Source organism: Eriocheir sinensis, chromosome 16 (genome assembly GCF_024679095.1).
Source record: "Eriocheir sinensis breed Jianghai 21 chromosome 16, ASM2467909v1, whole genome shotgun sequence".
In the NCBI taxonomy this organism is placed as follows: Eukaryota; Metazoa; Arthropoda; class Malacostraca; order Decapoda; family Varunidae; genus Eriocheir; species Eriocheir sinensis.
In genome coordinates this window covers 17,709,161-17,726,501 of record NC_066524.1, presented here as the reverse complement: position 1 = coordinate 17,726,501, position 17,341 = coordinate 17,709,161, and the positions used below count along the sequence as shown (strand labels likewise).

The window sequence follows — 17,341 nt, the reverse complement described above, 5'->3', positions numbered from 1 at the left end:
TATCTCCCCCAGTCCCCTTCTATTCACTCCTTAACAGTATATTTTTTTCCATTTCTTGTTCTTCCTAAACTTCCTTTTTTTTTTTACTCTTCTCTTTAGTAAATTGCATATGTTTTCTTTCTCTTCCTCTATTCCAATATTTAGGCAGGGTTGTAGGAGCAGCGAGTAGCGGGCTTTTCTTTATTAATGTTTCCTTTTTTATGCCCTTGAGCTGTCTCCTTTGCTGTCAAAAAAACTTCCTTTTCTCTTCGATTCACACCATAATATTCTACTTTTCCTTTCTTTCCCTCCCCAGACTCCTATTTTCTCTACTTTCCTTTTTCTCTATTTTCTTTTTAGCTTACTGTGCCTCCCCTCATCCCCTCTCTCTCTCCCTCTCTTTCCCTTTTCCAGTCCCTTCCCAGTTCCCTTCAATTCACTCCATAATAATCTACCTCTCCTTTCTTGTCCCTCCGAGAATTGCTATTTTCTTACCATTGTATATCTTTCTTCTAAAATTACCATCAGTCCCTTTCTTTTCCTTCCCAGAATCCCTATTGTCTAACCCATTCTTCCCTTTACCTTACAAAGTTAACGGTAATTATATGATCTTCCTTACTGAGACCCTGCTTCCCTTCAATGACTCTTTTCTGCCCTTTAATTATATTCTTTACATATTCTCTTTTCCTCTAAACTCCCAAAGCCTTACCATTCTTTCCTTTCCTTTACAGAGTTTTTTTTCCTCCTCGGAACATTTTTTTCCATTCCTTTTTCCTCTAATATATATTCCTTCCCTACGCTCTTTTCTCCTAAACACCCTATTTTTATCTCCTTTTCTTTTCCCAACCAAGTTATTTACTTACCATTTTCTTCTTTTCTCGTAAACACCCTATTTTTTCTCTTTTCTTTTCCCCTCAAGTTACCCACTCTCCATGTTCCTCGTAAACAACTCCCTTTTTCCCACTCTTCTCGTCATTTCTTTTCTCCCCACTCGAGCCAAAACTCCTCTTCCTCTTTCTATCGTAAAACTCAGGCCGTGACGGATCTCTCGGGAAAACATCAAACGGTTCTCGCTGCAAACATTCTCTTTCTTAATTCACTTCCCCGGCACTTCAGTTCCTGGGAGTAGAAGGATTAAAAAAGAGTTAGCATAGGCGAGAGAGAGAGAGAGAGAGAGAGAGAGAGAGAGAGAGAGAGAGAGAGAGAGAGAGAGAGAGAGAGAGAGAGAGAGAGAGAGAGAGAGAGAGAGAGAGAGAGAGAGAGAGAGAATAAAGATAACAAAACACAGACAGGGAGACATAAACTAGAGTAAATAAAGGAAACAACATTAAAGAAACAAGAGAAACACACTCAAACACACAAACACACACACACAAACAAAAGAAAACAAATCCAAAAAACAAAACAAATACATCCACTGAGATAAGAGATAAGAGAGATAAGAGAACGATAAATAAGAGATAAAAGAGGGTTACACGTGTTGATAAGGAGAGAGAGAGAGAGAGAGAGAGAGAGAGAGAGAGAGAGAGAGAGAGAGAGAGAGAGAGAGAGAGAGAGAGAGAGAGAGAGAGAGAGAGAGAGAGCGCTCGGCGAGGGGACTGGGACAAAATAAACGGGCTTGGCTTTTTCCTGCGCCCTGCTAGTGTATGTAATGGATGGGGAACTAAGCGACACTTGGATCTGTAGCGTAAAAGGATTGCGTTTTGCGGCTCCTGTGAGAGTAATGCAGCAGAATGAAAGTGTGTGCGTGTGTGGCTGTGTCTGTGTGCGTCTGTGTGTGTGTGTGGGGAGGAAGGGGAGGTTCTGTGTATATGGGCGAGGGGAGAATGGGATCTGTGTCTGTGCGTATGTGTGTATGTAGGGGTGGGGTCTGTGTATGTGTGTGGGGGGGAAAGGGAGGATAAGATATGTGTCTGTGCGTAGTGTAGTGGGGTCCTTGTGTGTGTGGGAGAGAAGGGGAGAAGGGGCTATGTGTCTGCGTATGTGTGGTAACGATACAGCTTTTCCATATCTTCAAAGTGAGAAAGTAATCTTGAAGGGAAGTATTCACCTCCGGCTTATAACTAAAAGGATGTGAACGGAATTGGATTAGAACACGACTGCCTTGCGGCGTTGTAGAAATAGATCGCAGGTGAGGGAGCAGGTGAGAGCAGGAAGTGTAGAGGTGAGTGAAAGAGAAGACTGAGAAGCAGTTGAGGTGTTATAAGAGATTAGAAGTTAAGGAAAATTGGTCAGGGTATGAGGGAACGTAGATGCTGGTAGATGTAATGAGGAGGAGGGAAGGAGGACGAGGAGGAGAAGGAAGGGGATTTGAAACAGCAGAAGGAAATATGGATGGAAAAGAGAAGCAAAGGGAGACGTGGCAAGTGGAGGAGGATGAAAATATTAAGAAAGAGAAGGAAGAGGAATATAACTAAGAGGAGGAGGAGGAGGAGGAGGAGGAAGAGGAGGAGAAGGAAGAGGATTTGAAACAGCAGAAGAATATGGAAGGAAAAGAGAAGCAAAATGAGAGCGACAAATTGAAATAGGATGAACACGTGAAAGAGGAGAAGAAAGTGGAATATAACTAAGGGAAGGAGGACGAGGAGGAGAAGGAAAAAGATTTGAAACAGCAGAAGAAAATATAGATGAAAAAGAGAAGCAAAGGGAGACTCAGCAAGTGAAAGAGGATGAAAATATTAAGAAAGTGAAGGAAGACGAATATAACTAAGAGGAGGAGGAGGAGGAGGAGGAGGAGAAGGAAGAGGATTTGGAACAGAAGAAAAAATAAAATAAGGATTGAAAAGAGAACCAAAAGGAAAACGAAAAATTGGAATAGGATGAACAAGTGAAGGAGGAGAAGGAAGAGGAGAATATAACTAAGAGGAGGAGGAGGAGAAGAAAGAAGATTTGGAACGTCAGAAAAATAAAATATGGATTGAAAAGAAAACCAAAAGGAAAACGAGAAACAGGAATAGGATGAACAAGTGAAGGAGGAGAAGGAAGGAAGAGGAATATAAAAGAGGAAGGCGAAAAAGAAGAGAAGGTGGATACATTAGCAATAAAAGGTTGATAAACAAGCCAACTAATTCCTCACCACAAAAATAATCCAGACCAACACCCGATAGTTTTTTTTCCTTCGTGATCCGCCGACATTAATCCGATGGAGGACAGAGGGATTATGTTAGTATTTTTTTTTTCAATATTATTATTAACAACTTTTTTCACGAAGTATGTGTTATATTTTCTTCTTTACCTGTCGTATTTTCATTTTCCAGTGTAACTTTTTTTTTCATTTACAAGTTTCATTTTCATTTACTTTTGTTTTTTTTCCCTTACCTGTTTGCTGTTGTTGTTGTTTATGTTTTTATTTACCGGTTTCGTTTTCATATTCTTCTGTACCTTTGCTTCATTAGACTCATTCATTTTCATTCACCTTTATTCTTTTTTTTTTCATTTATCTGCTTCCTTTTCATTCATGTAGGTACCCTTTTTTCATTCATCTACATCATTTCCATTTACCTGTAGACCTTATTTTTCATTTACTAGTTGCATTTTAATATACCCGTGTTTTATTTTTCACAACCTGTAGCTTTTCTTCATTCACCTACTTCATTTTCATTCACCTCTGTACCTTTTTTTCATTTATCTGTGGGAGTTAAAACCAAAATGCTCAATAGAAAACGCGAATTCGATATTCAGATTATTTTTTCTTCAATCACCTGCTTCATTTTCATTCACCTCTGCACCTTTTTTTCATTTATCTGTGGGAGTTAAAACCAAAATGCTCAATAGAAAACGCAAATTCGAGGTTCAGATTATTTCATATCTTCTGACGCTCCCTCCGTGTCTATCGCACAATGGATAAATTATTAAACCTGCGTGCGTCCGGAAAACACCCCACCCTTCGCCCAAACAATTACAGGATGATAAAACTTTGGAAACGAAACGGAAGGGAACACTGATCTGCTCTCCGCCCACTTCCACTTCCCTTCTACTCTTCGTAAAAGGTAAAACGTGAAGTGAATGGGCAATAACAACAACGGAACACTGGACAAGGAGACTCTGAATAATGCCGATAAATGTGACTAAAAGTTCGGGTGTGGATGAATAAAATGTGCACTTCCGGTTATGGAGGAGAGCAAAAACATGAAGAAAATGCACACTAACAATAATATGTCATGGCGATATGAGCTTTCTAATAAATGGTTAGGGTAATAGATGGAAAAAGTTAAAGAAACAGAAATGCTGGTACAGGAGACGGAGGAATGAAAAGAAGAACATGAACAAGAACAGGAAGAGGAAAAGGTACAAGAAGAATAAACAAAAAACATGCAAATTTAAAAGATAAAAGGACCAGTTGCCAAATTGTCGATGCAAAGAAAAAAAGAGGAACAAATGTCAAGTAGAAAATTTAGGAAGGAGGAAACACATAATTCTTTATATAAATCCTTAATTCAGTGATGACAATACGAGGAACACGAAAAATAGTACTTCATCTACACCAAACAGACACCGAGAAAAGTAATAACCAAGAAGTCAATATACGGAAACACCTGTGCCGTAAATCCTACACATACACGTATCCAGGCTCTTTATTCTCTCTTCAATGTGTTTCCTATTACTTTCTCCCTGACAGGCAAACCGGACCCGCCTCACAACTGCCGCGCCTACGACGTGACCATCAGTTCCCTGCAAGTGTCCTGCCTACCGGGCGACGACGGAGGACTGGGACAGAAATTTGTGCTCCAGGTGAGAATGAAAGTGTTTCCTGTACTTATAAATGTCTATGAGGACGATTAAGTGTTGTCGGGGTGTACTGTCAATGAGGGAACTGCAAAAAAAACGTAGTAATGAAATTTGAGTTTAGGAAAGAAAAATAGATCCTTTCCCTCCCTTCTATCAAGATCGTTATTAGTGGCAGAGGTAGTACAGGCGAAAATAAGTTTTGATATAGATATTGGAGTGCAAATATGACAAAAAAAAGCTACCGGTGAAAGGGGTTTAAGATATACATGTCTTAGGGTGGCGAAATAAATCCATATTAAAGACGGCCGTGGTTCAGAGCAAATGGTAAACCGTTGCATATTTAATTTTAAGCTCCACTAAAGAGGCTCAGAACTATTACTCTGGCGCAGGAGAGAGGAGAAAGGTAAGAGGTGAAAGACATCGTACTGTTCGTTTTCTCGGAGTCTGGAGTCGTCGAACAGATTTGTGCTACAGGTGATGGCGGAAAAGTAAGTACTCGTTCATTGTTATCGAAGCCAAGCTGGGGGAAGGAAGGAAAGCCTGGTGCATACGACTGTGCTAAGGATAGAGGAAAAATACTGTATTGTAACTAATGTTTTCAGACATGGCTGAGGGGCGCCGGACAGGTCTGAGAGCTTTTTTCAGGAGGCGAAAACTAATGCACTTTCTTCTCTATGCCCGTGATAAATAGCTCAAGGGTCTTAGCAGGGGAAAACTTTAACAAAAGCCGAGAGCAGAAAAAGGTATTAGTTTTCTTTTTGTTCTGTCTTTGATGCAGGTTTATGGGACAAGAGTCGAATTAGCAGAAGAAATAAGGCAAGGAAGGGAAGGGTGGCGCTGTGTTCCTATTTCTACACCCGCGGTCTTGTAGGGGCAGGAACGGTGATTTTAAAAAGGGCAGCATGAGCCTGTCCCCGTTGCGTTAATACCGGAGATAAAGACAGTATTTTTCCAAGGAATCAAGCTTGTTTGTGCACGGCTCGGGGTAAGAAGCTTTGCGGATATAATAAGACGACCCGACGTAGGTGTCAGTAACATCGGGCGAAGACGCGACTCCGCCAGGGGAAAAGCTACAGGTGAGGTGAGGCGAGGTGAGAGGCAGGCAAAGGTGAGAAAAATTTACTCGGGAGAACTGCAAATGTCGCTCAGATGGTCAAATCAAATATAGAATAAATTTGTGATGTTCTTAGTGGTGTAAGTTGCTAAAAAGAGCTATTTTGTAAGTATTTTAGGTTAACAGACTGAAGAAAAATGGAGATATAGTTACTACGTCGTTAAAACCGCGTAAAATGTCTGTGTGTCTGCGAGATTCTCTTGCTAACAAACTATTTACAAGTGTCTGAATTACAAAGAGCATTTACGATACGACAACTGTATGTACGGTATTGCAATGACTACGCAGCCAACAGTATCCTGAACGTCAATTAAATAACAACTAAAACAACCGTCAGTATCTTGGTTCGTCTTACCGCACTCTCGTATCGACAACGAGAAACGCACAAAAAAAAAAAATCATTCTGCACTTTCCGTTCTAGACACTTCGGAAACTAATAAAATACGAAAAAAAAAACATAAATACAAACGTTTTACCTCAAAGAACAAACAACTACACCCAATTTGCAAGCGACAAAACGAGTGATACAGCTGAACCAGAGCGACAAGCGAATTACTCCTTGGCACTCTGACTTACAACACGCTGTATCTTAACGAGAAATATACCTTCGAGGACGCGACATGCCGGAGGTGTAGCAGGGAATACGTTTAATCGCCACTCCGGGGTTATGTTCGTCACTTAGCGGTAGGAAGCGAGGCAGGGAGCGGGTAGTTCAGGCAGCATCAGAGAGAGTGGAGAGCGCTTACTAGTGTGTGAGAACGTGGGGGAAAGGGACAAGAGAGACGAATTTAAGTGGTAATTTCTCGTAAAGCCGAACGCAAACAAGCCCATATCCACACCCACGCTCTCTCTCTCTCTCCCCCTCTCTCACACCCACCTACACACACACACACACACACACACACACACAGAGCACCACCGAGGGACAGGTAAAGCTCATCGCATCACCTTTGTCGACACACAAGCCTCTCTTCCTCGCGCTGTTAACCTTGAGAGCCACTAACGGGATATTCTTTTGGTGTCTTCCGACCCCCCTCCCACTCCACCTCCTCCTTCTCCTCTTAGTTTCTTTCGTTTTCCTTCTCGTCTTTCCTCCTCCTTCTTCTCCACCCTCTTCAACTCGTCTTCTTCTTCTTTTTTTTCTTCTTCTTTTTCTTCTTTTTCTTCTTCTCCTCCTTCTTCCTCTTTTTCTGCCTTCTCCTCTTCCTTTTCGTTCTCTTCCTTCGACTATTCTTCTCTTTGATATTGTTCTTATTGTTTTATTTTTATCTTTATTTATCTTTTATCTTTTATTCATATTGTTCTTCTTGTTTTTGTTCTTCTTCTGCTTCTTCTTTTACTTCTTCGTCATCTTCTTCTTTCTCCTTCTCTTCCTTCTCCTTATCTTTTTTTTCCACCTCTTTTTCGTTCTCTATCTCCCGCTCTTCCTTCTCTTCTTCCTCTTCCTCCTTTTTCGTTTATTTGTTAGTGATGAAAAATATCAACAGTTGTTAATTGAAATAGTGTTGCTCTATCTTTATTTATCCGTGGTTTTATGTGTGTGTGTGTGTGTTTTGTCGTCAATCAGGCTGAAAATCTCTCTCTCTCTCTCTCTCTCTCTCTCTCTCTCTCTCTCTCTCTCTCTCATAAACAGAGACTCATGAACATCCATTCTTTTTCCGCCTAATGATGAACGAAACTTAATGAAACGCGACTGATTGAAGGTAATTCTGCTGCAGCTTCTAAGACAACAAGGCGAGATTAAGCTACACACACACATACAATTATTAAACAGAGAGAGAAAGAGAGGGAGAGAAGCACACAGGTCGCGGAGTACAAAGAAACCCTTTTAGATATGCCCGGCGATGACTCCTCCGCCTCTGTGTCAGCGAGGAAGGAAGAAATTTTGTCTCGAGTTAAGAAAGAAAGAAGCGAGGATCTTAGTCGAGTATTTCCCAGAGGTGAGATTAAAAGACATTAAATAGGACGAGTGGGAGAGAGGGCGGAGAGAGGGTAAGAGCAGGAGAGAGAGAGAGAGAGAGAGAGAGAGAGAGAGAGAGAGAGAGAGAGAGAGAGAGAGAGAGAGAGAGAGATTAATCCATCTATCCATCCATCCATCCAGACAGACAGACAGACAGACAGACAGACACAGACAAAGAGATAGAAAATTCAAGACATATAGACAGACAAATAAATGCATATATATGTTTTGTAAGGAAAGGATAATATAAAGATGTAGACGTCTTTTGATATCCACAGAATAAAATAAAATCACTCAAATGGATAAGTGAAGAAAAACTAAACAAAGGAAACATTGAATTAAAAATGGTATAGAAAATGTAATAGAATAGAATATACAGATAATTGGAATAGAAAAGAACATACAGATAATTGGAATCGAAAAGAACATACAGATAATTAGAAATAAGAATAATACACGAGAATATAAATGAATAGTATAGTTAGTGAAACGACAGATAAAAAAGAATACACAATAAATAAAAGAAATGCAAGGAGAATAAGAACAGAGAAAAATAAAGTAGAAAAAAACGAATAAATTGAAGAAAAATAAATAAATGCCCGTACGGAGAAATGAGGGAAGGATGGAAGGGAAGAGAAAGACCAAAAAATATAAATGAAGAGAAATGTAAACAAGAGTAAATGGAACGCGGATAAAGGATGGAAGGGTGACGCGGGAAGAAGAGGGCAGACAATTAAGGGGATTAAGTTGTAAGCTGTAAAGACGTGTTTGGAAGAAGCTAAATGGAGATTGAGAGAGAGAGAGAGAGAGAGAGAGAGAGAGAGAGAGAGAGAGAGAGACGGGCACCTCCAGTTACAAGACCCGATGGCTCACGCTGGCTCGATTTATTTCCACACCGAACACTGCGCAGAATCGCTACATGTTGTCCAAAACGATGTATTAATTTTCTGGCGGGAGGAGGGAAGACAGAGAAGGAGGAGGAGGAGGAGGAGGAGGAGGGGGAAGAGGGAAGAGGAGGAGGAGGAAGCAATATGGAGGGCGATGGAGGCGAAAATAATGGGTTAAAGAGGCGTGTTTAAATGGGTGAGTGAGACGTTGGGGCCCTGCTAGTATGGCGCCTTGGACCAGTTTAATGCATAGTAATGAGAGGAGAAGGAGGAGGAGGAGGAGGAGGAGGAGGAGGAGGAGGAGGGAGGTTGGCAGAGGGGGAGGAGGTTAGGCGCTTGGCAGGGGAGGAGGAGGAGGTAGGAAAGAGGCAGAGAAGGAGGAGAGGGAGATGCTAGATGTGGCGGTGGATAAGAGGAGAAAAAGATTTAATGTAGAGAATAAAAAAGAAGAATTGGAGTAAATTGATTTTAAGAGGAAAATAAAGAGGAAGAGAGCAGACAGAACTCGTATGGGTAGGAGGAAGAGGAAGAAGAGGAGGAAGATCTGGATAGGGATGAATATGAGTAAGAGAAGGAAGAAAGAAAGAGGAACAGAGAAATTGATTTTAAGAGAACAAAGAAGAAAAGAGAAAACAGAAATATGAGTACGAAGAATAGGTGAAAGATAGGCATGAGTATGAGTAAAAGGAATAGGAAAGGAAGAATAACAAGGAGATAGTGAGGGAAGGAAGAGGTCCAACCAGATAGCCAGAGTTGTTTTGGCGAATCACAGAACGTAGAGTTGTCACAAGGGGGAACCACCCATCTCATACACGCACTCAACTCTTCCGAACTCCCCCGCGGCTCTTCCTCCTCAGGCATAAGAGCGGCCGTGAGTCATTTCTTGCCTGTTTGACGTCACGTGGGCCTCGGGGAGCAGCAACTTGCCAGAAGAGTTGAGTTTATTTCCAATGCAGTATTTGTTAAGAGTTGCCGGGGACTCGTAACTGAAAGGGACGGGAACGGGCGGCCAGTAATTCCAGGCTCGGAGGGGAAGTGTAAAAGCAAGATCACCGCAATCACTTCGCGGGTTTAGGAGTTTTGTGAGTTTGGTTTTACTCGCATTAAAACCTGACCTTCCACAACCTCTGTGCCTTAGTGTATACTCCAGAAGTTTTACACGCCTAAAACAGAGGAAAAATGAAGGGAAATATTGCTGGGAAATCCACTGCGCAGGATATGTTTTACTCTCATTAAGAACTGACTTTCCACAATCTCAGTCCGTTCGTATATGCTCTAAAAGTTTCTAAGTGTTGCCACCCCAGAGCTGTCCACTCCTAAAACAAAGGAATAACGAACAGGGAAATATTACCGCAAAGGCCACTGCGAGAGATATATGCCTTGTATTAAAAACTGACCTTCCACAACCTCTCTGCGTTCGGGTACGTTATAAAAGGTTTTAAGTGCTGCCAACCGAAGCCTTCCACGCCTTAAACAAAGAATAATACTCACGGAAATATTACGGAGAAGTCCACTGCCCAAGATATGTTCTACTCGCATTAAAAACTGACTCTCCTCAACCTCCCTGCGTTCGTTCATGCTCTAAAAGCTTTCAGGTCCTGCCGATCAAAGCTTCCCACGCCTAAAACAAGGGAATAACACTCACTTAAATATCCCTGCGAAGACCACTGCGAAAATTATTCTGTTAAACATAAAAATAACCACTGCATATTTGTTCAGCCGTTACAAATCTCCCCATCAACAACAAAAAAGCAAACAAAAAGGTCTCACCACATACTAGATTACGTACAAAAAGCTCGGAATTATTTTTATACCGAGAGGAAACTATTTTTGCTCTGTGTGATGCAAAAATTAGCGGGGATGCATTTTTTTTAATGAAGGACATGAATTATATATAAAACAGTGAACGTTCCGAGTTTAAGGGATTCTACGCTATGACGCGCCCACTCACTCACGCCTTCCTTTATTTCAACACCATAAATGAAACAAATGTACTGCCACACCTTTCCAAACGAGTGAACCCTACTAGTAATGCTACCCTATTCTCTTTAGCACCTCATTCTCTACTCTTTAACTTTGACTCATTATTCTCTCTTTAACTGTAATTTATTCTATTCTCTCTAACTACACCTCATTCTGTTCTCTTTAAATATACTTCATCCTCTTTTCTCATTAAAACGATGCCTCGTCCTGTTCTCTCTAACTATACCTTGTTTTCATCACTTTAACAATCCATCCTATTCTTTTTTAATTATACTAATTATACTTTATTCTCTCGTTAAAAAATAATAAATTTGTTCCCTCTGTTACTATACCCCATCCTCTTTTTAACTTTACCTCAACTCTCTCTCTCTTTAATTCCAACTCATCCTCTTCTCTTTAACTCTCTGCTTTTCTCTTTGCCTATAGCTTCTCCTCCACCCTTTAACTAAAGCCCCGTCATTCTCTCTCCCTAAGGTGTTGGAGGCAAATGGAGACTTCAAACCCGTGGTGGAGGTGACGAGAGAGGCCGCGTCCTTCTCTGTGGCTAACCTGCGCCCCGCTACCGCCTACCGCCTCCTCGTCACAGCCACCAACGCGAAGGGAGAGTCGCGCCCTGCCGAGCTCAGCGCCTACACCGTAGCCCTGAACCATCCACAGCATGAAACTCCGGCAGGTGAGGCGCTAATGAGGGACATAAGATATTCAAAAGGGTTGATGTGTGTGTTTATACCTGCCTAGCTAATTAGAACGCCTGTCTTACCTGGCGCCTAGCATATTGTCTCTGGACCACCGGCGCCGTGAGGTAGGAGTGAGTCGCTAATGAGGAAGTGTGGAGGTGTACAAACAGGTGGTCTTTTTTTCCCACGTCTAGCTAATTAGGACACGTGATGAGTGTTATGTGTTGTTTAAAGGGAGGGGTATTATCTTGTTTCTTATCATATTATTCTCCACTTCTATGGCTCTCCTCACCTTTCTTTATTACCTTTTTTTGAAGGATAACTAATTCTTCCTTGAGCTTAAATGCGTTGTGCTTGAAGGTGGGTGGGTTGTGTGTGTGTGTGTGTGTGTGTGTGTGTGTGTGTGTGTGTGACTCAACAGGGACATAGGCAAGAATTGGTTTACAAACAGGGTGGTGGATGAGTGGAATAAGCTTAGCAGTCATGTGTTGAGTGCCAATACAATTGTCACATTCAAAAATAGATTAGATAAATTCATGGACAGCGAAATTAGGTGGGGTTACATACACGGGAGCTACACGGGAGCTTAGGTTCAGATGAGCTGCCTCGTACAGGCCTACCGACCTCTTACAGACTACTATGTTCATATGTTCTTATGTTCTTATGTGTGTGTGTGTGTGTGTGTGTGTGTGTGTGTGTGTTAACCTTGCTATTCCGTCGTTTCCTCCTCTACAATAATTTAAAATACAAAAAAAACCGGCTCAAATTAAAAGTTCATTTATGTATGTGCAAACTTCATCTATTACTTTACTTCTCCTTTTCTCTTTTCTATATACTCAGTACGTTTCTTATGGATCAAATGTTATAGTTAAATAGATTCCTCCAACCACCCAACACAAAAAAATCATGCAGGAAAACGTAAAAGAAAATAGCGGTTGAAATCCAGGTCGTAAATCTTCACTGTCAATCCCAAGTGAAGGATGATTATTCGAGGCAAATCGGGCTTGAGGCGCCTTTTGGATCACCCGTCATGATTCTGAGTCAGGTGCAAGGCGAGTAATATTCAATCCTATTCTCATGGACTCAATTCTCCTCCCACACGAGATCTTGAGTTACTGGCCTCGCAAGAGATGAAAAGATATCGTCTCTCTCTCTCTCTCTCTCTCTCTCTCTCTCTCTCTCTCTCTCTCTCTCTCTACTCGTTTATCAATGTATCTGTCTTTTATTCGTACCATTCTTTCCTTCTTGTTTTGATATCCGTGAAAAGTCTACGGATATGGTTAGTCACATTTCAGTAACACACGGCCATAACTACCTTCTCTCTCACTCCATCTTTCTCTCTGTCTCACTCTGGTTGTGACTGTCACTCTTGCCAATTTTTCACTCGTTATCTTCTCCGTAATTGATTCAGTCGCCAGTGCGTTGAGGGAGAGGAGGAGCTGAACAGTGAGATAGGAAATTTACCCGACAAGTCAAACCACCACCACCACAACCATCACCACCCCAGCAATCACCACTACCGCATCCTCTTTATCTTCATTCTTTCATTGTCTTCCATCCTGCATTACTCTTCGTTCTCTTCATTACTCCTTCATTCCTCACTTTTTTCTGGAATAAGTTTCCCATCTGACTCTCGTTGCCTTCATCCTTTCTCTATCCCCTTATTTTCTTCCTCCTTTTCTCCTTTTTCTGCTTTTTTTTCATCATCTTTCTTCTTCTAATCATTTTACTATCCATTGTTTTCTAACTCTTCGCCCTTTCCTGCTTTTTCCTTTTCGATATCTTCCTTCTTCTTTTCTCCCTCCTCCTCCTTCCATTCTTGCTCTTTTCCCTTTCCCTCCACGTCACATTTCTCAATCTCAGGAATTCTGCAAATTTGCAACTTTACCTTCTTAACCGATATGCTTCAGACACTTCTTTGCCGCATCTTTTCCCTCCTTCCTTCCTTCTTCATCTGCGTGCTTGCCTACCTCCCTTCCTCTTCCTCCTCTCCCTCTCCCGCTCCCTCTCTTCCTCTCCCTCTCCCTCTCTCTCTCTCTCTCTCTCTCTCTCTCTGGGTTGGCTTGTTGGCGGTCTGTTTGTCCATAAGTGGGTCATTTTTTTGCTATCTATCCATCTGTGTCTGTGTGTGTGTGTGTGTGTGTGTGTGTGTGTGTGTGTGTGTGTGTGTGTGTGTGTGTGTGTGGTCATCTTCCTCGTCATTACCCTGGTTGACAGACACAAATTGTTGATGATGATGGAAGAGGGAGAGGAAGGAGAGGAAGAAAGGGAGGGAGAGAAGGAGGGGGAAGGAGGACGGGGGAAATAGAGGAGGAAAAGGTAGAGGATGAAAAACGAGAACCCGTATAAAAGAAGGAAAAACAGAAGAAAAAGACTCGTGAGCACTCCTAAAAACACCAAAGGAACGGACGCAGGACGTGAGGAAAAGAAAATACCCAAAATTACGCCATGAAAGCCGACGATAACGAAAGCAATGATAATAATGACGATACAGATGATAGGAAAGATGATGCCAAACCTCTTCGCGATTTCAGAGCCCACCCGCGGACGAGAAAGTGGAGCAGAAGTGGCCGTGGGCGTGCTGGTGGGCGCCGTGCTTGCCTGCCTCCCCGTGGCCATTGCCGTGGTGGTGATGGGCGTGAGGACCTGCATGAGACTACGGGCGGCGAAGCGAGGTCGTGCGGAGGAGAGTGAGAAGGAGAGCACTGAAGGGGAAGGCGGAGGAGGCACGGGGCGACCTCTGCTTCCAGGCCAAGGTAGGAAAGGAGAGACACATGTTTTGGTATCTTGATTGTGAAAGGTTGATTGAGAAATATATACAGAAACGAAGTGAGAGAGAAAAAGAAGGAATGAGAAAGAATGAGAGGAGTGATAGAATGAAAGGACTACGTAGTGTATCTGTTTTCCCTCTCATTAGTAATGTTTTATGATGCTGTGGTGTGGCTTTTTTTATATTGCGATGACCTTCCTCCGTCACTCCTCGTCACTATTCTCCATTCTATATGCTTTCTGGCTGTCTGTTTATCAATTCGTTTCGGTCTGACTGTTTCCATCAGTTATCTGTCTGACCGCTTGTATGAATTAGTTTCTGTCTGTCTCTCCATCTACCTCTTGTTCCCTATCTATTATTTTCTGTCTACCTTTTATTCTGTCGGTCTTATTCTCTATTTATCTATCTATCTGCCTATCTATCTATCTACCTTTATTTCTGCCCTTATCTGATGGGTCCACGCGGCCGTCCTCTCCCCAGGCACGCCAGGCTCGGGCGGGAACGTGTCCGGCGACACCGGCTCAGACATCACCACCATCACGGGCGGCGTGGCGCTCACCACCACACTGCCGCCCACGCCCTCATCCGTGCACTCCGAGGCGCAGGTCACTCAGGTAGGTAAGCGACGCTTTGTGTTTGTCATCGGCATAAGTCTGGGCAACTTTTTCCCTCGATTGGGTTAGGATTGGGTCTCAAGAGGATGAAACTTTAAGGGCCTCGTAGGCTTCAAAATATGTTATGTTTAAAGGATTAACTCTGATCATTCGAGGCAAGAAGAGCCCAGTGTGATACATGATATAATGAGTCTTAGCTTCTCAGTAAAGTCATTAGATAGGCGCTAAGCAGAGATGTGTGGGCGTGCAGGTGGCGGCCACGGACACCTCCAGCCTGCTATACCCCGGGGGCCGGATCTACAGCCCCAAATCTGGACAGCAGGTGGCGGTGCCCCCTGTCATGGCCCCGGCCGCTACCAACCTCCGGCGCGCAGCGTACCCAACCCACGAGGAGAAGTTGGATGGTGAGAATGAGCTGCTGGAGATCACGCTGCCGCCCCCCGCCGCGTACGACCAGGGCTACCAGTCATCCTATCAGGGGTGTCAACCCATAAAGCAGTGCTACCAGCCCCAGGAGCAGGTACCCTCCAGGATGAAGCCAGGTTACCCTCAGGTGTTCCAGGACTACCAGACAGTGCTGCCCACGGCGGGTTACCCTCAGGGGGTGCCAGTTAAAGGTGTACACCACCCCAACCTGCAGTACATATCGTCGGTGCCGCTGAGTCAGGGCTACACACCCGCGCACGTGCCCGCCTCGCAGGCCGTCACTTCGCCCTCCTTCGCCACTCTGCCGCACAGCAAGGTCACCACTTCCTCCTCGTTCAGCGTCCTGCCGCCGGCCAAGGAGGTGGGTCAGGACGCCAGACTCGGGGACGCCAAGATGTCCACCGTCTACAACCCGCTAACGCTGTTCCCGAGCCCCACCTACGGCCAGAAAAGTGGCGTGGCGCCCCCCGCAGACCGCGCCCTCCACACAGGCTCGCTCAAGAGGGGTGTCAAGCCCCAGGCGCAGGACATACTTAGAATACGAGACAGTACGCGGAGCCGCAGCGCCAGCCTGTCCTCCGTGGCCTCAAATAAGCGGGAGAGCTCAGTCTAACGGTGGCCCGCGGCGGGCGCTGCCCCACCGGGGGACTTTGGCTCACGGGGACCTGGAACGAGACTGGGTTTGTGTGGAACAAAATTTATATACAGTCTTTCAGACATCATCGTTTTCATTTAGTGTTGTCAAGTGACCTAGGTAGTGTTTGGACCTGGCGGTGGCGGCGTCTGGACACGTCATGTTCTCCTAATTAACGTTCGGTGTTTTTACCCCTTCGCGAGGAAGTGACGCGTCTTTGTTGAGGCAGCAGCTCAAAAGGTTTCCAGGAACGAGTTGACAGCGGCAGGAGGCGAGACGGCGGTGAGGCGCGAGGCTTCCCATCATTAGCCCAGCTGAAACCCGGCCCTCCAGGCACCTGGCAAGGCCACGTCTACCCTGACCCTCCGCGACACTCCTCCCAGCTACAGGGTCGCAGGCCAGCCGTGCTCCAGACAGCAGTCTCGGCCGTCAGTCTCCTTGTTAATGTGTTTCCAAAATTGCCCGTGACAACGAACAAGGCCGGGGAGCAGGGCGGGCCAGTCAGCGGGGAGGGGACTGCCGAAACAAGCAGACAAGTGGCCCGGCCGAGGGCAGCGGCAGTGACAGCGGCAGCTGTGCCTCTCCTTGTGCCGCCTGGCTGGAGGGATCATCGAGGCCGCGGCCACGACGCGCCCCAAACAGCCGCCACAACTCAAGGGTGCGTGAAATAACCTGCGTCATTTTTAGAGAACGAAATTCGATGCACCGCCACAACACAAACAGAATATTCTCTCACAAACTCAAAACATTTTGCGATGAGTGGGAACCTACTGGCGGTAAAGACGCCTATTGCGAGAGAGGTAAAGGGAATTGCTCATCAAAGGGACTGTGGGAGACTGTTGCCACAAGACCAGGCCGGGCGGGAGCAACAGCGGCAACAGCAACAGCAGCGGCAGACACCAGCGCGGCGTGTGCAGGGCGGCAGCTGAGGGACCAATCCAGATATAATTGAATACCACGAGGAGCCCACCGCAAAGCTGATACTGTAGAGCCACGCGTTGGACGACTGAACAAAACAATAAATTTACATATTTTTACTGTCGCGCTCATAACTTTTTATCGCCAAATTCAGAAAGGCATCAAAAGCGAGATTAAATCGTGCGGGAAAGCTATTTATCCTGAAATCAGGCAATCGTGGACAAAATTACACACACGTGCTCTGCAAAGATTGCTCTTAAGAAAATTGCAGGCGCGGGCGGTGCGGAGATATTTGCATTAGTTCCGCTCCCTCCCACAGCGCGCCTCGGTTCAGATTAATCCCTTGGTTGTCGGGCTGAGCAAGGGAGGCAGAGGAGGAGGCAGAGGAAGAGCAGGAGGAGGGAGAGGGGGAGGAGGAAGAGGAGTACTATACTCGCTGGGAACCTCCATCGGGCAGTCTCCCCAATGACCATCCGACGAGCCTGCAGGTGTGGCCGTGTGTAGGAGAGTGTGGCCGGCGGGGTGTAGCAGCGAGGGTGTGGCTGGGAGTGTATACCCGTGGGAATGAAATCAAGAGGGTGAAATGGAGGTGTAAGCGGCTGGCTGTGGACGAGCGGGCAAAGCCGAGAGGATGAAACCTGAAACCTGGAG

The 17,341-nt window shown here is 44.6% G+C and overlaps 1 protein-coding gene across 1 annotated transcript in view; it reads left to right on the top strand.

The window, feature by feature from the left end:
• LOC126999169 (neurofascin-like) overlaps positions 1–17,341 on the top strand; it is a 111,366-nt gene that overhangs the window by 92,315 nt on the left and 1,710 nt on the right. The window contains exons 12-16 of the mRNA XM_050861497.1: positions 4,598–4,710; positions 11,126–11,324; positions 13,863–14,084; positions 14,579–14,712; positions 14,963–17,341. The exon at positions 14,963–17,341 is cut by the window's right edge and continues 1,710 nt beyond it. Coding sequence (XP_050717454.1) covers positions 4,598–4,710; positions 11,126–11,324; positions 13,863–14,084; positions 14,579–14,712; positions 14,963–15,751 — 1,457 coding nt within the window. The 3' untranslated portion in view covers positions 15,752–17,341. The remainder of the gene's footprint in view (positions 1–4,597; positions 4,711–11,125; positions 11,325–13,862; positions 14,085–14,578; positions 14,713–14,962) is intronic.